Genomic DNA, 22,761 nt, shown 5'->3' on the forward strand with positions numbered 1-22,761 from the left:
AGATAGATATGGTGTGATTAAAAAGAAAGAAGTATTCATTATGATCTTACCTAGAACAGCCATACAGAGTATTTTAAACAAGGCTACTCCACAAAAAATGTGATGCTTTTTGTGTAGTATATTAATGAATAATTTTTATTGGCCTGGTTGGTCTTGGCAATCCAAAACTGTAATAATTTTATGGTGGAAGTATACTGCGCAGAAAAAATATATCAGTGTTAGAAATTATAAAAATTATTATAAAATCCATTCCTAATTTGATGACCTGTCAAAATTGGTATATTTTTTATCAATAAAACCTTGTCAGTAATATTATCAATTACCAAAATAACACATTGTACTCTTTCTTCTTCAGTGCCTATAGAAAGATTGGTGATGGGATATTTTTTTGCGTAATGTATTTGCATTATATTATTTAAAATCAGTAGTTACGCAACTAATTGTATTAAGAAAAATGGTCAAGTGCTTTTTTTGGAATATTAAGGGACTCATGAACCTTTTCAAATAAAAACAAACCAAAGTTGATTTGATGTCTCTGAAAACTGAGAATATTTGCCGACTTTCTAATTATGCTCTTTCTGAGATCCTTGTACTGAAAATCAGAAAAAATGTATTCTGTTAGTATGTTCCTATATAACTATGATTCTAGTAGTATGTTTTCTAGCTATGTATAACTAAGCTTGGAATTTAAATAATCTAATATCCTAATATACCTTGAAGATACGTTTAGGTTAAGTACCTAACATTCTACTAAATGAAACAATATAATATAAAAAATTAACGTAATATGTATTTAAAAAAAAGTTATGCGACATTTATCTGGCGATGTTAATTGCAACAAATCTTTATTCTAATTTATTGGTCTAATTTTCGGAGATCAAAACCGAAAATAATTTGTCCGCGAGATCAGAAATATGTGATGTATATAATATAAACAAATTTTGCAGAAGGCTTAAAAATATTAAACTTACACCTACTTTTAACAACAAAGACAAATATAATAAACTTCACATTGAATCATAACTAATTTCCAGTAAATAATAAACAGTTTTACTAGAAAGTTTTTTTTGGTTTTATAGAAAAATAATTAAATCGGGAAAAATCTTACAAATACGGTTGCCATCCATGAAACAGGCGGCACAAATTCATAGGCTCCATAGCTTGTTGGATAAGGGTACCTACTTGTTGTTCTACACTGGAGGGTTTTCCTTCTTCTGTGCCTTGTAGTTTGCCTCTTAGGCGCAACAAGGCTCTTTGAGCCGATATATTTTTGTTTTCTACAGTTGAAAATTAAAAAAAATTAGTGAGTGATGATGTGATACTACATTAAACTTCAGGAAGATCAAATCTTTGCATATCTTTATACCTTCGTCGACATCATCTGCCACAGGTCCATAAGAGTCATCCTCAGTTTGACGCTTCTTTGCTTCAGCTGCCGACACAGTCCAAAAGTATAAAGGATCATACAAAAGTACCTCCAAGATAGTCAAAATTGTTTGGGAATTAGATCTCAACACTTCCATGGTCTTCTCGCATGACTTTCTAAACAGACCTTCAACTCCAGATACGCCCATTCCATCTACGATATCTCTTGATAATCTGAATGGTACGGTTTCGGGCGTGGGGAGACATTTTCCTTGCTCAAAGGCGATACCTATGAAAATTGTTCAACTACGTGATTTCAATTATTATTATCAAGATTGTAAAATACCAAAATCAATGTGAATAACTTCAGCTGTTTGTTTGTCAACAAGAATGTTGCTCACGTGCCTATCTCCGATTCCCAGCACATATCCGCACATGCTCGTGGTAGCGACACTGTGAATGTACGCCCTTCTTCGTTCGTACCAAACAGACGGTTGTCGGAAATAGGTTTCGAAAAATTTATGGAATATCGGATGAAACTGCTTGCAAATCGAGTTGTAAATTGCCAGTTTGTCCTCTAAGGATTTGCCTTGACACATCTAAATATAATTTTATATATTATAATTAATAATTTTAAGAGCAACCCATCCTAAAATGCGCTAATGTAATTATTCCTTAAACTCTGATCAAATCTCAGATACCCTGAACAAAGTGCGTGAATACAGCAAGAAAAAACCCTCATGATGAGGTATTTCTGGGTTAAGAAGCATTGGAAAAGAATACAATTAACACAATTTTTTAATATATTGTGTCTGTCGTCTTACCCTGAACATTTGTTTGCAATCTGTTGGAGTCTTATCTTTGGATCTAAACTCCTTATGAGCCCCGACGTATTCCCTGCTACCACATAGATATTCCCCAATTGGCATACTATTAGCTACCCACTCCAAAACGCCACTGCGCATCGATAGGGGCACTATTTTATAAGTTCTGACTAGCAAGTTGTTTGTTTGTTTATTCGATGACAGGAGATTAGTTATTATGGTAAAAACTTGCTGCATCACTGCGTCCTGACGCAAATCATCCTGTCCTTTAACTAATTGCAAGTGAGTCTCACCGAAAGTGCATCGGCACTCGATCCGCTTGGGTGCGTTAATACCCCCGACAGTTCCGAATTTTGGAATAAACCTGGATATACCTGAAAGAAAAATATATCTTTTTGAAAAATTGTGTCACAGTAAGAAGTTTAAAAAAGGTAAAAATATTTGATTGAATGTTCTCAAGATATTCATTAGGTACACCGAAATACTACTTACCAACAATTTTGTCATAAGTATTATTCTTGCTCACTGGCAGCGAAACCGTGGGAACTAAAATGTCATCGAATGCCTTTATTTTTCTTATCTTCAACCTCGAAGGAATTTCAAACTCGTTCTTTCTACCAGACTGACTACCGTTATCCACATAATAAGCCAATTCGATTAACGCGTCCGCCAATTTCAACATTTTGTCAATGATGCTATTAAAACCACTCTTCTTCCTTAGTTTACTGAGCATAATCCCAGCCGTGATAGTCCTCTCATTAGCTGCAACTTTGGTTTTTGAGCTGGTGTACTCCCGGTCTTTGTTCGCATTCACCAGAGCCAGTAGCAGTGGTAAGGTGTGATGCGGATGGTCGGAGGCGCATTTCTCTATTATTTGGTTGATTTGTTGCCCGAACAAGTCATGCTGGTGATTTGTTATGTGCGGAATCAATTGAGGTAACATGATGATGTATTTGTAACTTGGAAATTGTGGGACCATTTTTTGGAGGAGATCGTTTAACGTCTTGTTGTCCTTATTTTCGAGAAAGAGAGTCATGATTCGGAAAATTTTTATGTTGTTAACGTCGCAAGATAATAAATTTTTTATGTAATACCTGATGAACAAAAACAATAGTTTCCAATTACTGGATTTTACCTCTAATTAACCTGAATATCTTACTTTATAGCGAAGCCTAAAAGTTGATCTTTATCACGCTGGGTTGCGGTTACTTCACTTTCATCTATATGAATCTGCCTTTCATGAATGATTTGTGCTTTTTTTTCGTCATCTGTTTTCTTTTTCTGCTCATTGAACGCCATTGCCACCTCTTTGCACGACTTTATGGTGGAGATTTTTTTTTGGAACAAGTCCGAATTGATGTGGCTCATTATCTTAAAGAAACAATCATGTCAGTTTACAAAAAACGAGTTTCCACAATGCCTACCCGAAATATTTCGCATCACAACATGTGATAAATTTTTCATCTATCTTATGCAAAATTTGTCATATATTAAGTAATGCAAATTAGTGTTTAAGGGTGTCTTGAAAACAGTAAAAAATACTAATAGAGTAAATTTAGGACCAATGTCCCTTTAAATGCTGAATGAAAATATTTTTTTGAACTCGCAAAGTCCCAAATACTTCAGGATATCCGCTAAAATTTGAATATTCCGATTTTTGTTTTTCATAAATATGTATAAAAATTAATATACACTGCTGCACAAAACTATAAAGCTACTTGGAAAAATTGCATAGATTCCGGAAAAGACGTCCGTTTTAGCTGAAATTTTTGTTACACATATATTTTAGGCCTCTAAATGATATCTTAAAGTGATGTTACATTGTGGGTATATTTGATGTAAAAAACTTAATAATATCGTGTTGTAGCATTTTTGACTCTGCGCAAAACTATAAGGCCACTTGATTTTTTTGTGTAAATTCCGGGAAATTTGGTTCAGTCATATCAATTGTTGTCTGTTTTAGTAAAGATTATGTTTATACTGTTTTGATGAGTTATGCCGCGTGGAAATAAGCTCAGTGAATTAGAGAAAGGGCGCATCATTTCGTTTAAAGCACTTAACTGGTCAAATCGTAGCATCTCTCGTGAGATTGATCGTTCTAAGACAGTAGTCGATAATTTTTTACACAATCCTGATGGTTACGACACCAATAGAGCTGGCGGACATCCATCTGCTCTGACAGCACGTGAAAAAAAACTGATAATCAAGGCTGCGTCTAACTCGACAATGTCTTCTACAAAGATTGTCCATGATTTAAAGCTTGGATGTTCTGCCATGACTGTCCGCAGGGTGCTTCACAATAGTAGTGTAATTGTCCGTGGTAAACTGGTGTCCTGCCCGACACTTATACCCGCTCACAAAGCCGCTCGACTTGCCTTTACGGAAAAAAAATTGGCGCAGCAAGTAAATTGGAATAAGGTTTATTCATCTGAAATTAGGTTGACTGTCGATAATGAAAATGGTTTTTAGGTAGTCTGGTCAGACGAAAAAAAATTTAATCTGGACGGACCAGATGGCTTTTCTGACTATTGGCGCAATTTGCGCAAAGAACCGCGGTATTTTTCTAAGCGCAATTTCGGGGGCGGAAATGTCATGGTGTGAGGTGCATTCGATGCAAAAGGAACACTTCCTTTGGCATTTAGATCGAAGAAAATGGACACTGAAGATTACCAAAAAGTTCTCGACGAACACCTCATCGTATATTGGCAGCTAGATTTCCTGTTTATGCAGGATAACGCAGCTATTCATCGCAGTAGGTCGACGCTGCAATACTTCGCCGATCAACACATTGCACTTTTGTACAACTGGCCAGCCTACTCACCGGACCTTAATCCCATAGAAAACCTTTGGGAATTACTTGTTCGTGAAATCCATCGTGATAACAACCAATACGCTTCTGTTAATGAGTTAAAAACTGCCATTTTGATCGCAGGGGGGTAACATTGACACACGTTCTTAGCAATTTGGCCTTCTCTATCCCAAAACGTTTAGTTGAAGTTGTTAAGAATTCTGGTTGTCCGACTAAATATTGATTTATCGTTGTTATTGTTATTTGTTGTTAATTCGTAATTAAACGTTAAAAAACAAAGTGGCTTTATAGTTTTGCGCAGAGTCAAAAACGCTACAACACGGTATTATTAAGTTTTTCACATCAAATTTACCCACAATATAACATCACTTTAGGATATCATTTAGAGGCCTAAAATATATGTGTAACAAAAATTTCAGCCAAAACGGACGTCTTTTCCAAAACCTATGCAATTTTTCCAAGTGGCTTTATAGTTTTGTGCAGTAGTGTATACTTAGTACAAAAATAAAAAATTGTTTATTAAAACGACGCAAAGACGATAGCATTAAGGCACCGTAGCACATAAACTTGTCAGAACTAGCTGACATTTTTCCACTGAAAACAAAAAAAAAATTATTACCTGCTGATACTCTCTATCTGTAAATGTTGCTATTTTGTCGTAAGCATCCAGCAAATTTTTGTAATCTTCAGCAGTCATGTTATTGCGAATTTCTTTATATTTTTGAAGTAATTCGTTAAAGTTGTTTAGTACTAAAGTTTTGTCGTAATACATCTCGGTCATATAAACTGCCTGCAACCTTAGACAACTGGCTTTCAATCTGAAAAAGAAAAAAATCTTCGATTTTATCACCAATCACTTAAACCTTTCTCTCAATTATTCACCTCGGTGTTATATTGTTAGCTTTATACAGTTTTCTTAGCAACTGTTGTGCAATAAATTTATCTCCCTTCAGCCACTCCAACTGAGCTTCCCTTAGCTGCAGCTCAGTTTCAATTGTATTATCCAAATTGGGAATCTTCCGAATATTCAAAATTGCGTTCTCAGCTACTCGGATTTGAAATTCCTCTCTCGCATAATCTAACACAAGATCTAATACTCATTATCCTAACTCAAATTTGTGTTGGGCAACACAGGTTAAAAGTGATACATATATGTACATATGTAAATACATTATCTAGTTCCTTTTATACAGGGTGTCACTGAAATTACTATACAACGCTTGACCAAAAATTCCTGAACCAAAAATAAGGCATTCTAGGTAAACTTACCTATATCTAATGTTACTTCGTTTTGCCGGTACGGGGCACCAAAGTTCTTAAATTCACAGTTCAACAATTTTTTCGAAATAATTGCTTGTCACTATTATTGATTTTCACTAATTTTGCAGTTAAGAGTTACTACATAAATTGGCGTGTTTTGACGTGAGTACGATCTTTTTTTAATGCGCGAAAATATTAAAAATGACACGTGATTCGTAAATAAAAGTCTGTATTTTTGTTACCCCTGGTACGAATGACTTTAATTTTTTTTTGGCATAAGTTGACTTTACTTTGAAACTTTTTTGTCTTTTGTAAAATTTTCACCAAACATAAAGTTCCTCTACAAAAAAATTATTTACGATATTTTGCAATTCATCATTGTTGTGAAAACATGTTAAAAAAATTGTATTTTGCGTTTTTTATGCAACAATAAAATAAATATTACATCTGACTCGAGTTGAGTTTATATTAAATTGAAGAATTTTTAGTTTTTTAAAATGTAATATTAGTCTATCGCTGAGAGGGTTCACATGTTTCTAGAATATAGATTGTGAAAGGGAAATGGACGTATTAATGTCAGAGTTTCCAACCATTAAACTTTCGTGAGTATTAAAAGTCAACTTAGGGAAGCGGTATTTTTAATCCAAATAATATTAATCGAAGATGTCAACGTAGAAAAACGTCAAAAATTAAGAAGAAAAACATGGATATCTATGGAAGTAGAAGGTAACAAAGAAACCCATTCTTAATCTAGCTCTCAATAATTCCCAATATAAAAATAAAAGGTAATAAAGCATTCAGGAAGTAAATTAGGAGATAGAATTATGTTTATATATTTAATATAAATATTGAAATAATTGCCTGTAAAAGTCAGAAAAGCGCTGTTAATAAAATTTGTAAATTCTAAACAATTTGGTGAAGGTGAATTTTTTTCGTGTAAAATCGTCATAATATGATGCTTATTGCTATTGCTTATTAGATCCCAATTATTATGCAGCTCTCGAGAGCCTAATAAATGATAAACCAAAGATGTTAGAAAAAGAAGGTGTCTTATTAAAATAAAGAAAATATAAATAGGATATTTTATTTAACCCGCTTGGGAACAATCTTATTAAACAACAAACAAAGAAAATTATAAGAATAATAAGAATAAGAAAATAATAATCATATTTATTAATAATAGAATTTATCTTTAATTTCCAAGGGGAAAGGCCATGTCTTTTTTTACTGCTTTTCAAAATTCAAACGTCAATATTTCAGGAACGCGTGAGGTAATTGTTTTGAAAAATATCTTAAATCTATCGTCTCGATGCTCTCGATAATACTTCGCAAAACGCTTTACATAAAGTCCTCTAATTATACAATTTAATTAATTTTTTACAAAAGTTACATGTTTTGGTCAATTTGATGAAGGAAAGGATGCCACTGGGGGATCACGACATGATGCTTAGGTTATTGTTCATAATAGAATTAAATTTATAAGCTCATATATATTATTCAGCCCTCGAAGTTATTAAGTTTTTAACAGACCGAGGCAAAATATTATGGTTGATAGTGGCTTTATCTTTATTATGTATATATGTATATCCCTTAATCCACCATGTGGCATCTAACAGACTTCCCCATAAACTAATCGCGCTGTATATTCTCAGTGGGACCACGCCCGAATTTTTTACGTTATCTAATCGTGCTTTATTTTGTCCACTACATTATTTTATGGTCATTTTCATACAAATGATCAGAGTAAACATATAGGACGTAGTCTGATAGACTAAACATGGTTTGTGTGATTTAAATCATATGAGTTGATATGGCTGGTTCATCGAAGAGTTTGTTTTGGTGATAAAGAATTCGAGAAGACATTTCTACAGTGATTTAGTGATGATGACATTGAAGCTAGTGCCATAGAAAGTGCATTAGAACCTGAAAACATTGAGTCTGAGCACGATACGATTTCCGAGTTTTCTGCAGAAGCGGAAAGTGACAACAACGATAATCTAGACTCTGATAATACAGGTAGCGGAGTTGGTTCCGCGAAAAAGAAATTTCGGCGTTGACGTCTCCTATTAACATTATTTGGATTAAAACTACCCGTTTTCCTAAGTTGATTTTCAATATTCGCGAAAGTTTGATGGTTGGAAACTCTGGCATTCATATGTCCATTTTCTTCGTAGAATTTATATTCCCACCACCCATATCCATTCTCAGCGATAAAATAAGGTTAGGAGAAAAATGTGAAAATTTGATCATTTAAAGATGTTCATAGGAGTGATAATAACAGAAATATCCATCCATTAAAATAAAATTAATGACTGTACATGGCATCTTTTTAAAAATTGAACCAACTTGATATCTCTTAAAGTCTCAAAGATCGCCATACACTGCATCTCCATCTTGGACACCCTGTATATGTCATGACCATGACGCGTTTTCGGTATTCTCGGGTATCAGGGTTTTAAAGTTTTGATAGGATCATGTCAGAGCAAAGATTTGCGATGTGTTAAAGTATTACTTACTTAAACAATGTAGATTTTGATAAGGCTCAAACCATAAAAATGTTCCAAGCAGAAAGTGATTTTCAGTAATTAAATTTAGAAGTATGCACATTAGCAAATTGTTTTTTAAAAGATATTTGTTCCGAATCCAAAACTAAAAATGAGTTACCAAATTAACAATTATTTAACATTTATTTACCGACATATTACTACTGGGACGGCATTAAATTTTTATTTCCAATCACATGTGACATGATTACTTTACTAATTTTAAAAATTTTGAAAGTATCATATTCGGTCTTCTACTTTCCTCGTATTGTAATATACTATTAAACTTACTTTTTGCTAATGCGCAAGCTTCGCAGTACCATCACTGTAAATTACTTTCACTTGGAAAACACCTAATGACTTCGACTTTTCAAACAACTGACTTTCAAACCAACTTACCGGCAATATCCAACATTAAATTAAAATATTTCTTCTTTAAAGCAGGATCTTTCTTAACATATTCACCTAGAATGGTCATTCTTTGGGCAATTATGGGTTCTATAAACTGAAACTCGTTTTTCCGTATAATAGTGTCTTGAGCCTTCCACTTCCTTATTGTCTCATCAAGGCATTTGTCATCAGTTGCATTTAGACAGTCATCCATTTCAGTAAGAGATTGCAATTGAGAGAATATCGGATACAGACTTTTGGTGCTTTCGAGACTCGTATGTTTCAGATTATCGATTATGCATAAGTCCAGTTGATTCTTTGACACATTGAAAGTGTACTTATCATTGTCGCAAAGGGCTTTTAAGCAATAAAACTGGTACTTATCGTAACCTGACGAATTAATCTGAAATCATCAAAAAATATGTACTAACCTGATAGTAACTGACATTGGCCTCTTTTAATACCTCATTATATTTAACCGCATCTTTTTTGTTCAAATTCCACTGGCCTAATCGCCACAAACACTCATATTGGGGTTGCTTTGAAATATTGTCGCATAACAATGGCAGCTGATACAGACCATTCATTTTGAAACTTTCGATCAGATTGGCCCCGTTCATCTCCGAGGACCTTACTGAATTTATACTATAGTAGTTCATTACAAGATCCCATTGACCGGTATTTTTGTAATATTCAACCCGACGTTCTGGTTGCAGAAACAAAGAGATTCCGCATCCAGACAAGGCGTCCAAATCTCCAATAGATTTGTAGGACTATAAAAATAATATTAAATTTAACCCAGGCTTTTACCGCAAATATACACTTACGCTCTGCAAAATTTGTTGTAAAGTAACACCTTCTTCTTGAGACTGAGATTCATAAATGAAATCTACCAAAGTGTAGCCATTCTCAAACGGCTGTCCGTTCAATTTCTCTTGGGCTGACGCAATTTTTTCCTGACACCACAATTCTGTGTACAATAAGGCAGAAAAATGAGCAGAACAAAAAGCCGCTGCCTTGCCAATGGGCAAATAGTTAAGTTCCAAATCATGCGATCTAAAAATATTCCAAGATTTTAATTTCAAACACTATTAGGATATATCAAAACACTCACTTTTTACACCTTACTGGTTGTTGCCTGATAAAATTTACTACGTCTAGCATGCATTTGACCGATTTCTTGTTTACAGGAATCAAGTTACTGGTTGAAGAAGAAGACAGGGTTAAACTCCAATGTTGGGTAAAAAAGCTATTTATTTGATTAGACAGCACCTTGGTAACGGAAGAATTGTTTAAAGAGAGCATTAGGTAAACTAAGATAGGTAAAATGTGCTCGCAAAATTTTGCCTAAAATAACAACGGAGTTATAATATGTATTTTAAAGTAAAATCGAAAGCTGACCTTAACTTTACAGAGGGAAGCCAGATCTCTTAAATAAGCACCATAATTAAAGGCATTGAGTAGACCTAGGACCAAAGAAGTAATCCATTCGTCGTTTTCGATGGGGGATGAAGGACACCATATTCTTGAGGTAACCGCCATGTCGGATAGAACTTGAATATCTACTTTTAATTGTGATGTCACTTTTTGGGATGTGCTCATGTATGGGATTATAAATTTTTCATTAATTGGTCTATAACCAAAGTCAATGCCAGAATCTAAAAGTATGTCTAGTTAACACTTCTCTTGCGATCACTGTGTTACAGCACTACACAGAATAAGATTCGATATTCTTCTAAGTAAATTTTGTTTTTTTGGATACATTGTGTTAAATAGATATTTAATACAACGCAGAAAATAGATATAGCCACTTACCCACAACTTTCTTGCCTTCTTTATACTTCATAACTTCATACAAGACCTCAGTAGCAGTCTTAGCGACATTTATAACGGGATCCACAATATACTGCGTCAGCAGCGACACTACATGTCCGGTAAACAACTCCAGTGGAGTGCACTTGATGTCCAAAACCTTCTTTTCAGGCTCTAAAACTATGGTGGTTAAATCAGCAGGACCCAACTCCCCTAAGCATTTTATAGCCTCCTGGCTAATGTTTTCTCTCGGATAACAACTCATTTTTATTAGCATTGAAGTCAATCTGTGAATGAGGCTTTCCTCGCAGTCCTCGGAAAATCCTCTTATCTCTGACAGATTGTCGTAAAGCTGTTTTACTTGTTCTTTTTCTTTAGATAGAAGGTGTTTAAGGTGGATTAGACTATCCTGCCTAGTGGCAAAATCACTATAAGCCAAAAAAGACTTAATTTCGTCCACTAATGTCACATTTTTACCCTCGTATTTAATTTTTTGATGAGCATTTCTTATGCGGTCAAATTTGCTAGTTAACGGAAAGGCATCCAGTTTTTCGATAGAGTGCATTAAAGACTGCTGATTATCTATTATTAAAAATTCCAAAGTGTCAATGCACAATGCGGAGAGGGCGTCCCTTTGCTGGCAAATATTTTTCAAAGAATTGACAGTGAACAACAAGAACTCTTCAAAATCTTTGGTTTTATCCGGCAGGATGTTTTTCAAAAAATAGTGGATATAACGCAGTACTGCCCTACACACTTTAATCTCCGAGATATTTATGGCCAAATGCATTAAAAAGTAAATGGTATCCCGTAGAAAGAATGTTGTCAATGGAAATAACTCTTTAAGGGAACTGATGATGAGGTCAGTAAATATTGTGTACTGGTGAAAACACTTCAACTGCTGATCAACCGTGGCAGAGTACACCTTGCACTGAAGGTGCAGATTTATTTGCTGCAATTGGCTTATGTTGCTTCGACTAAGAAATTCAATCAAAGGACGGCTGTCGCAAAGAAAACTCTATAATTTATAAAACAAAATTGTCAAACACTTTAGTAATATTATGGTTTATCGGAATACCTCAACGAAGGAGATACAGGCTTGAAAATCTTTCAGTAATATGCCTTTAGAGATGAACAAGACGTTTTCTCCCAACACTAGTTCTAAACTTCTTGCATCGGTCACCATGTTAATAAGACATAAAATTAATTGATCAATGTTCTCAATTAAGTTTTCTTTGAGTCTGCTGCCTAACACTTGCGCAGTATATGCAACTTCCACGTTACTTTGAATAAAATTGGCGTTCAAGTTGCTAACACCATTGGATAAAGCTCGGCCAAAAATTTTCGTACAACATCTCTAAAGAGCAAGAATATCAAACCAACTAATTTTATAATACTCAAATTTAACATTTGGCTTACCTCAAATATGTCTTTCTCAGTCATACCAAGCTGTCTGGCAGCTATGAAAAGGTCGGTTCGGTCCGTTTTTAATAATAACGGTAAACAAATGTCAAAATACTTCGTATAGAGATGGATTTTATCGGTGCATCCTAACATTCTGTACTCAAAATCACCTATTTTGTAGCCTAAATTGAACCAATTAGTCAGAATACTTTCTACGTATTTCTCCATGAAATTTTCAGATCCGAAATGATTTTTGAGGACTAGAAATGCCCGTCTCATCAACTCTGGAATTATATCAATTGTCAGAATTTCATTCACCACATATGCTGCACTTAAAACCAAGTATTTTATGATTAAGAAACAATTAATTAATAAAAAAAATAAGTACACTAATGCGATAACATTTTTGACAATACCTACGAGCCGAAAATTCTTCAAAAATGTCACAAATACGTGACATATTATCGATTATTTTAGGGCAAATGCATATTACTCTAAAATAATAATAATTTCGATGTCAGAGTTTTAATGGGCAAAGAACTTCTATAACCAAGGCAAGCTGGGACCTCTTGTCCTGAGAGCAAAAAGCTGTAATCTAAGTACCTATCCATTATTTTTCTTCAAAAAATGTAATTATTACTATATTTTCGTTTTATCATGTAATTAGAAAATCATATAAATAAAATTTTAGAAGCAAAATGCTTCGCTATCAAATTCTGGAGATACAAGCCAAAAAACCGAAATAGTTCGTCTTCGATATATAGTTGGACTAAACTCGGAATAAGTCATTTTCTTTTAGGGTAAGCTCTATCGAGCCAATATAAATAGACAAAATGATGGCGCTTTCAGTAAGAAAGGTTTACAAGTTAGTTGTTTTAACACAAGAATTGTTTTAAGAACTTAGTTGAATCACCTAAAAAGACTTCCTTTAACTTATACAAAAGCAATCTAAAATATTTTAAAAACTGCACTTACCTCCATTGCATAAATCATATAACTTTTTATTGTGTTCCAGGCGAATAATCGCAAATAGAGATTCCTCAATCCAACTATTACAGTTTACTATGATGGACAAAAATGTCTGCAAAGCAGACGAGGCCCGAAATATGACTTCGTCTTTCTTTCTCTCATCTGTCAGATCACCTTCTATTTCAAAAACTATAATATTCTAAGAGAAAAAAAAACGAGTTAAAACCCCTAATTAAAAGTCACAAGAATTTTTCATACCGATTCATAAATCAAATCAAACAGCTCCTCCGACAGATGTATGGTTTCCAATCTAGTGGACCCGGATGATTTGCTTAAGAACAACTCTAATACTTCTATAGCCCGATAACGAACCCTTTGGAAATTACTTGAAAGATATGTAGGAACATACTTTATTATTTCTTTGTTATCCCATTGGGAATAAGAACATTGAGGATCGGCCTAGGTGGGACGATTAAAATAACGGACATTGCACTACAAAATTTAAATTGTACCTTGCAAAGTTCTTCAATACAATCCAATACAGCAAGTGCTACTTTAGGTCCGTAATAGACCGAGCGAAGGTAAAATGGTTTCAATAAATCAACTGCTTCATTTTTTAAAGCGTCGTTTTCAATATGTTTAAGATGTTGGTAAACACCTGCATCAAATAATAATTTAACTAAAGACGTAATTGTGGGATTTTATGTATTTATTTTACCTTTCTGGATTTGTAAAATATGTAAGGCAGATTCATAACGACGATATGTAGCAAAAGCAAGGCCCCTAATGCATTGTAACACGTTGCAAATAACGGTTTCAGACAAATAATTTTCTTTGGCCAAATGGATGTTGCTTAAAAAAACCATGATCTGGAATATAACGAAAAACTTTTAGAATCTAACAATAATATTACAACCTATAATAGACATTAAACTACTCACAAGAATTCTCGGAACAGGACTTTTTCTCACATTTTTATGAGATTTAGTATTTTGGAAATGTCTTTGCTGATTTTTATAAATAAAACATTTTTGAAAGTATGTTTATTCTAGAGTTATTCACTGATTAAGTATGTGTTTATTGAAACATTTGACTCTACGATCAGATAGTTTAATTTTTAACGAAACCAATTTTTAATTTAAGTTAAGGTCGTGATTTATTGGATACCTTAACTTAATTTTATTTATTCAGTGAGTATCTAAAGCCTCCCTTTTCTTCTGACTTTGAAACGCATTAACATATCGATGTGAAATTTGTAGGTATATTATATTGTATAAAAACCTACTTTCTGATATATAGCTGACAGCTCTAGATTTCAAAATGGCGATTAAGTACCATTGTTATTTAAAAATAATTAAAAAAAATACAAAATGGCGTACAGGTTCTTTACCTCAAAAAATATTTTCATGCCTTATAATATACTTCTAAATTTCAAATCGAAATGTCAATTCATTTTACAAACACGGGATGGGCGCGTCAAAAAACATAATTTATTATGTAATCGCACAAAACAAAGTTAGATTACATTTTCACTTAAGTTGTCTTGCTTTGTGTATCTTGCCTAGTAAAGGTACAAGAATAAAGTTCAAGTGGAACATTTTCAAACTCATATGTTTATTTTTACTATTTAAAAAATTTTTTTAAAGGGAATATCCAGTTAAAATCGTTGACACTAATTTTACGACCCCAGTATGACACCAGATGTCCGATTAGTGTTTTTTAAAGATTTTCAAACGAAGCACATATTTGCTTAACATTAACATGCATGGATATGAAATGGTAAATAAAGTACAAACCAAGTCGTAATCTGTGTCGTCACCAAAATTATAATCCGGTTTGGCTATTGCCACCATAATGTGCTCTTGAGTTTGACTTGCTTCGTCAACATTTGACACCAATGAATATTTGGCAAGCGCTCCGATTACAGATTTCTTCACTCGATGCTCAAGCTCTACCTTAGATTTTGACACTAAAAATTTCTTATTCAATAACGAAAAACGACATTTTTTAAAAACCGTGCAACGTACCATGTTGAAAAAAATTAACGATTCCCAAAAGACCTCGCAAAAAACTTATATGAAATAAGTTTTTTACAATGCTCGTGACGCTATTATTTAAAGAAAATATATAGTCCAGTATTTCCACAACAGTCACAAGTTCTTTGAGCATTTTCTCGTTATGGTTTTCATATTTGCTGAAGGATTTAATGCTGTCTCTGTCCAGTAATTGATTAATTAAACCAAAAATAGGATTTTCCTGAATTTGCTCCATTCCGACCGCTTGAAAATCAAACATATAACTCAACACATTGTACAGTAATCCCACAATGCACAGCAATTTATCAGTCGACTCTGCATTTGCCCAAAGAGCGAAGCTTTGTAATTTTTCAGTGAGAATCTTGACAACTTCATAATCGACATTAAAGCTCCTGTCGGACAAACTTTCCTTGATTGGATTTAAAGATCTACATTGAGCCAGCTCAAAGTTACTTTTTGCGTATAGATCTGCTAAAATCTTGTAATATTGATATGACTGCTCAACTGCATTTTCATATTTGAATGGGGGACATTGCTTTAATGTTAAAGCCACCAAGAGTTTTGCGAAACTCGGTTTTAATAAGCAATGGAAATCCTTAATGCTCTGCCCATTGAGAAGACTATTAAATAGCTCTTCTCGCTTTGAAAACTCCAATTGTGAAAAGTTAATATGCTCCAAAACTAATTGCAACGTGTGCACGTGATGTTCAGTGATGATCAGTACTCCTGATACGTAAGTTTGTATCACAGATTCTAAATCTATTAAATTTGAATTGATCAATTTTTGTAGTAAATTTTGCGTCTCTTTTACGTTTTGATTTAAACCTACTGCCCTGAAAATAGAAAGAATAATGTGCGTTCAATTAAAATCAATCTCAAGTATCCTGAAAATATAATTGCATAACTGAAATTTGAACTTCTCTCCGTCATGCAATTTCATTTCCAAGATTAACTAGTATATTCGCGATATAAGGGAAAATAGTTATTTATAAAACTAGATTTATTAAAACAATGTTTTTATGTTGATCCCTATAAATAAAAACGAAGCAACTATTTTTTCTTTAAAACCTCTACTATATATAATATATATATATATATATATATATATATATATATATATATAATATGAACTGAATAACATGTGTGGCTATTATGCTTAATGTTTAAGCAAGTGTTAGAAATTTACAAAAAAGTTTTACTACTAAAGAATTTAAAAAAAAATCTATATAATCCCTTTCATTTACTTGTCAAAATTGAAAAACTATATTCTACATTATTCGACAGCTTTACCAACGTGGTTATGGACGTTACGTTCTTGAGAAATCTGGGCAACATCTTTATTTTTAATTAATTTTTTTAATATTAACAAATCTCTCACTTCAATGATATCGTTCCAATGTTAATTTAAATAAATTGTAATTTTCCATACTTTTGAAACGCTCTGTATAAGCTTAATGACATATTTTATCGTTCTCTTGTATTAATAGATATAAAGTAACAATTCATCCAAAAAAACTGCATTTTCTGTATACAGGGTGAGTCTTAAGTAATGGCACACAGAGCAACGATGGATTTATGACATAAAAATAATGCAATATAGCTAAATTTATGTTATTCCAAAAGTTGATAATAACTGAGATACAGGGTGCCAAAGTTGAAAAATGAAATCAAATTTTCTTTAATATCTCTGGAACAGTTCGGACTAATTTCACGAAATTTCTTATATAGGGGTTTTTGGAGATTCTCAATTTAAATTTATCAACGATTTCGGTGTAACTTCTAGATTGTGCCACAATCGACAATTAGGAGTCATTTAAACCATTTAAACTTTTTTGTGCCACGGTGTATGTCATTTGGACTCATTAAAATTTGTTCCCCTACCTTTTCTAGTTAAAAAAGTTATACCTTATTGGTGTCGCTAGGAGCAACGGTTTTCGAGAAATTCAATTAAATAATTTAAATTTCCATTTTTTCTACTTGTTGACATGTAACAACATAATTTTTTTGTATTGTTAAAAAAGTACAAAGATAATATGAAAACAATTTAATACCGTAGTTGGTCTTCTATTGACATATTTATTTAAGTTCCAAACGAATATTTTAACAATAACAAAAAATTAAAAATTAAACATATCTTCCTTTGACAATAAATGTTCGACGTGTCCACCATTTACTTGGATACATTTTGCAATTCTTTTACAGAACGACCTCTTTATTTTAAATAGCAATTGTTTATTCCGAAATAATGTGGCTGCATTTTGAATTTTGTTTAATAATTCTTCAGGTGTATTTATTGTATTTTGGTAAACCGAAGATTTCATGTAACCCCATACACAAAAGTCCATAGGATTGAAGTCGGGGCTCCGTGGGGGCCAAGGTATTTCAAATCCACGTCCTATACAACGATTGGCAAAACGTGTACTTAAGAAATCCCTTACTGGACGGGAAAAATGTGCGGGTGCACCATCTTGCATAAAAAACATTGCTTGCCTTAAATTCAGAGGCACATTGTAAATTTATTTGTATACTTTACAAACACAATGCAGTGAAACTGAATTTTTGTTTGATATATCTTTGTTTTCATATGTTATATCATTCATTTGTTATATCATAGACTACTAAGATAAAGTAACGTCGTAATTTTTTTTGTTATTGTTAAAATATTCGTTTGGAACTTAAATAAATATGTCAATAGAAGACCAACTACGGTATTAAATTGTTTTCATATTATCTTTGTGCTTTTTTAACAATACAAAAAAATTATGTTGTTACATGTCAACAAGTAGAAAAAATGGGAATTTAAGTTATTTAATTGAATTTCTCGAAAACCGTTGCTCCTAGCGACACCAATAAAGTATAACTTTTTTAACTAGAAAAGGTAGGGGAACAAATTTTAATGAGTCCAAATGACATACACCGTGGCACAAAAAAGTTTAAATGGTTTAAATGACTCCTAATTGTCGATTGTGGCACAATCTAGAAGTTACTCCGAAATCGTCGATAAATTTGAATTGACCATCTCCAAAAACCCCTATATAAGAAATTTTGTGAAATTGGCCCGAACTGTTCCAGAGATATTAAAGAAAATTTGATTTCATTTTTCAACTTTGGCACCCTGTATCTCAGTTATTATCAACTTTTGGAATAACATAAATTTAGCTATATTGCATTATTTTTATGTCATAAATCCATCGTTGCTCTGTGTCCCATTACTTAAGACTCACCCTGTATATTACAAAAATAAATGTTAGTAAAATTACCATAAAAATTAATCTTGGATTACCTTAAAGTAGAATCTCCGACTAATCTCCACAAATTTTCAGTCTCCTTCATTTCGTCCTTAAAATCTAAATGCGGCTCAATATCTAATAAAACTGATTGAGTTTCGTAGATGTAGCTCGTCGTCAAGCTATCCCTAACTTCCAGTTGAAGAGAATGTAATACTTTTACCAAGCTTAAATAGAGCTTATCATTTATCAACTGCGGGTATTTGGCCAGCAGCGATCCAACAAGTTTGATCCTGGTGAATAAAATCATTATAACACAAAGTGAAGCCTAATTTCCTTTCAAACATACCAAACCCAACTTTTAGTTTCTTTTATCTCTTCAATGAAGCATTTTAAGGAAGCATCAACTTTGCGTTTCTTTTTAACTTGGGTACACAAATCTAAATCGCATAATATTGATTGACTTCCATTGGCAGCATTAGGCTCATTAGTACTAAATAACTTTAATAAAAATTAAAATATTAATCATATAAATTAAAATCACTCAATACGGCTTCGACAATATTTACCTCTTTACAAACTTCCACAAACAATACAACAAAGCTATCTAATATCACAGTCATTTTGCCTTGAGGAATGAAAAAGTGAACGTTTTTCACGTTCTGTCTCAAATATTGAGATATCTCTGTAGTAACTATAGTATAAATTTGTCTGACAGTCAATTCCCAGCAGTGAGAATTTAAAGCCATGACCTGGTATTGCCCTGCTAATCTACTATGAAGGGTCATTTGAAGGACACCAAATTCGATAACATTGAGCTGGAATATTGTAGAATTAATATGTTTGTTCGTTATTATTGGAAGTGAAACTATTGTAATAAACATGCCAATGAAGTTTTTTACACCTTTAGGAAACCTTATGCATTATTAGATAAAATGTACTTGAACGTTTACTCATTTCAAAAAATGCAATTACCGTAATTACTTACCTTCAATTGAGAATCATGACCACAGGAGCAGTACAAATTAACCAGATTTTGAAACACATCCTCCCCCAATTTCATACAAGATACTCTATTATCTTCTGCTGTCTAAAAAAAAAATTCTGAAATATTTTTATGCAACGAAATTATAAAAGAAATTCGATAAAATCCGTAACTGATGAAAAAAATTGCCGCTTAAGCAGTCAAACTTCTTACGAATTCGAAATCATGGATTAATGTGTACCAAGTGCAATAATATATTATGATGATATACATATGTGTAGTAAGATAATATATGTATATTATGTTATCCACTGACTTTGGCAATTGTATCCCAAGCGCTTTGGGCATCATTCCATATCACTAAAACTTCTCAAACATAATGGAAAAAAACAAGACAAAAGTTAACCCTGAGCTCTCGGATGTTAATACCGAACTTTGCTACATTGCAACATGTCAGACTGACTCTAAGAACTTTTAGCGACCATATTACCACACTAAATCCCACATTTTAGACGCCCAAATTCGCCATTGATTTTAAAATATTTTCAACTCACCACATACCCGTTACTAACGTCATTATTACCAATATTTTTTTAAATTACATTATGCCAGATTCTATACATGCGGACTTCGGCAAGTCTCAAATAGTGAAAAATCAGCATTTGGTAACTATCAACTATGCAAATGAAAGTCGTCCTTGTCATACGACAATCGGTTTAGCATTGTACTACCGCAAAGTCAGCACTGAATTCACAGAACTATTTTTACTGCCTAGATCTCGCAGCAGCACTTTAGGTGCCAGTTCAGATGTAAATAAAGTTACATTTTAAGGCCCAATTTGTACGTTTAATATAATATTATGTTTGACGTCTTTGCTAGATTTTTTCTTCACTCCAAACAAACTTCATTGAATTTGTTTTGAGCTTTTAGAACTCACTGTATAAATGCAACAAATATTTATAAAAACACTACGACAAATGACAGTTTTCTAAAACAAACATTACAAAAATATACGTACATGTTTACAAAAATTCAACACAATCTCAACAGCATCTTCTTGCAGTACCCTTGCATTGTGCTGCGTGATAGATTGACATAGTTTAGACACAAAACCAAACTGTTCTCTCAAAAAGCTAGCAGGAAAACTGGCAAGGGGTCCATTTTTAACTATCAAAGAAAAACACTTAAATACTATCACATTATTGCCATCTGTTGAACTGCCCCTTAAAAACTCGTTTTTAAGTATGTTGAATAGGCCTGAAATATGGTTGTTACATTATTACAACTTCTATGGATGACTGTGTGGTAACTTACATATAAAATCGTCTGGCTCTAAGCATCCGATAGAAATGGGATTTTGTAGGATTTGATCTTTAATTATTTTTAGGAAAGCGTCTCTGCAAACTCTCATGCCTCTCTCCTGTAAACACCCTTCAATGTATCTCACTAAAGTTGATAGATTTATAATGTCATCTCCTAAAATATAAATCGTAAAAATAAGTTTTTAACATAAATACTATTTTAATCAAAATAGCTAAAAATAGGAAAGCACATTCAAAAAGTTCTTAACTTACCTTCCTGAATCCCGAATTTAATAAGCTTTGAGACAAGTTCCAAAGACATATCAATAAGTTTATCAGGACCCTTTAGAGGCCCCTTTTTCATGGTGGCTCCTTCAACTCTATCACATTCCTATGAAAACACAGATATAGTATAGTTACTTTTATTTCAATTCTACAGTAAGATAATTGTAAAAGTATTACACAATTGGAAACTCACTTTTTTTAAACACATCTGAGCACTCTCTAAAAATATACTCCAGGAATGACTTCTAGTTAATTGAGATATGACCGCTTCTGTATCTATGAGATTGATTAGTTTTTCCAGAGATTTCTTACGCTCACTCTGTTTGGTGGAGCGTAAATTGGCTTGCGCCTCCTCTAATTCTCTTTGGAAACTCATAATTCCAGTAATTTACCTTAAAATAATTAGTCCTGTTTAGTAACTTCAGAAACACCATTTTATATCTTTTGTGTTTGATATAATGTATTATGCTAATAAGAAAAATATAAAGTTAATTAATATAGTAAAGCATCATATTCATCAGTTTTTACAGTTGACCATCTAGAAGTGGATGTGGCATATTTAGCAGTTTGGTGCGCCTTTTTTTAGCAAATTAGTCACTAATCCATGACAGCAAAATCAGAGGGAATAAAGTCACAATGACGTCTTACGTTTATACAGTGTATAACATTTTTTCATAACAAATATAGAAATATCTCGAATATTAGGCGTCCTATAAAGAAATGTTTAATATCAAACTTTAATTACTTTCAGGAAGAAACGTATTGATGCTAAAGTTGGTTCCCCTCCACGCCCCGTATGGGCGGGGTGCGGGTTAACTTTTAATTTCAAATGGTGATCCCCATCTTTTTTACAGATTCGGATAATACGGCTAAAAATAAGAAAAAATTGTGCGAAACATTTTTTTTCGATTCATGCTAGAAAACACTGTAATTAACAAAATTCAATTCATATATTAAATGGCAACTTCCACTTTAAAAAAATTTCTATAGGACAAAAAAATTCTATGGTAATAAAATATGATATACAATAACATAAACAAATAAAACATCTGCTTTTAAACATTTTATTGTTAATACTGTTTCATGATAGCGTATTTGATGGCATATGAACTGCCCATCTTACTCCAGGACTTAAACTTAAAATGTGTTAGAAATGTGATTTCAACATGACGATTGTCCAGCTCACTATTCTGCGGTGGCACGGGAAATTCTTAATCGTCATTTTAACGATCTATGGATCGACAGATCTGGTTCAGTGAGTTGACCTGCTAGATCTCCAGATCTTACTTCACCAGATTTTTTTTGTGAGGATATCTCAAAGATCAGGTTTATAAAGAAATACCAACGACATGTGATGATATGATCCTGTGAATTATAAACGCTTGTGCCAATATTTCAGAAGACACACTTCATAGATGTGAACAGTCCTTTAAAACACTGATAAATAACTACATTGAAGCTTGGGGGCACCATTTTGAACATTTACTTTAAATAAAAGTTATATGAAAATTCACATTTTCATTCATTCTAAAGCAGATATCAAATTTTTCG

At 32.9% G+C, this 22,761-nt stretch overlaps 2 protein-coding genes across 3 annotated transcripts in view; one reads left to right on the forward strand and one right to left on the reverse strand.

Annotated features, from left to right (window-relative positions):
• LOC136414414 (thioredoxin, mitochondrial-like) overlaps positions 1-22,761 on the forward strand; it is a 33,116-nt gene that overhangs the window by 4,514 nt on the left and 5,841 nt on the right. The window lies entirely within an intron of this gene.
• tefu (Serine/threonine-protein kinase tefu) lies at positions 809-21,597 on the reverse strand. Of its 2 annotated transcripts, none has more exons than XM_066398410.1 (30): positions 21,404-21,597; positions 21,199-21,316; positions 20,939-21,097; positions 20,643-20,881; positions 19,628-19,729; positions 19,209-19,457; positions 18,989-19,140; positions 18,696-18,932; positions 15,404-16,245; positions 15,173-15,345; positions 14,095-14,245; positions 13,889-14,034; positions 13,635-13,835; positions 13,383-13,575; positions 12,423-12,691; positions 12,082-12,360; positions 11,007-12,021; positions 10,593-10,849; positions 10,306-10,538; positions 10,019-10,247; positions 9,656-9,964; positions 9,201-9,594; positions 5,881-6,076; positions 5,618-5,816; positions 3,349-3,560; positions 2,682-3,283; positions 2,190-2,563; positions 1,712-1,964; positions 1,367-1,654; positions 809-1,277 (listed from the first exon to the last, which is right to left on the reverse strand). In XM_066398410.1, exons 1-30 carry the CDS (start codon positions 21,584-21,586, stop codon positions 1,105-1,107), a joined length of 8,427 nt encoding a protein of 2,808 aa, XP_066254507.1. In that variant the 5' UTR covers positions 21,587-21,597; the 3' UTR covers positions 809-1,104. The 2 variants fall into 2 exon arrangements, with proteins under 2 accessions (XP_066254507.1, XP_066254506.1); XM_066398409.1 differs by having other exon boundaries at positions 20,939-21,100.

The sequence above is a fragment of the Euwallacea similis genome, chromosome 17 (assembly GCF_039881205.1).
Source record: "Euwallacea similis isolate ESF13 chromosome 17, ESF131.1, whole genome shotgun sequence".
Classification (NCBI taxonomy): domain Eukaryota; kingdom Metazoa; phylum Arthropoda; class Insecta; order Coleoptera; family Curculionidae; genus Euwallacea; species Euwallacea similis.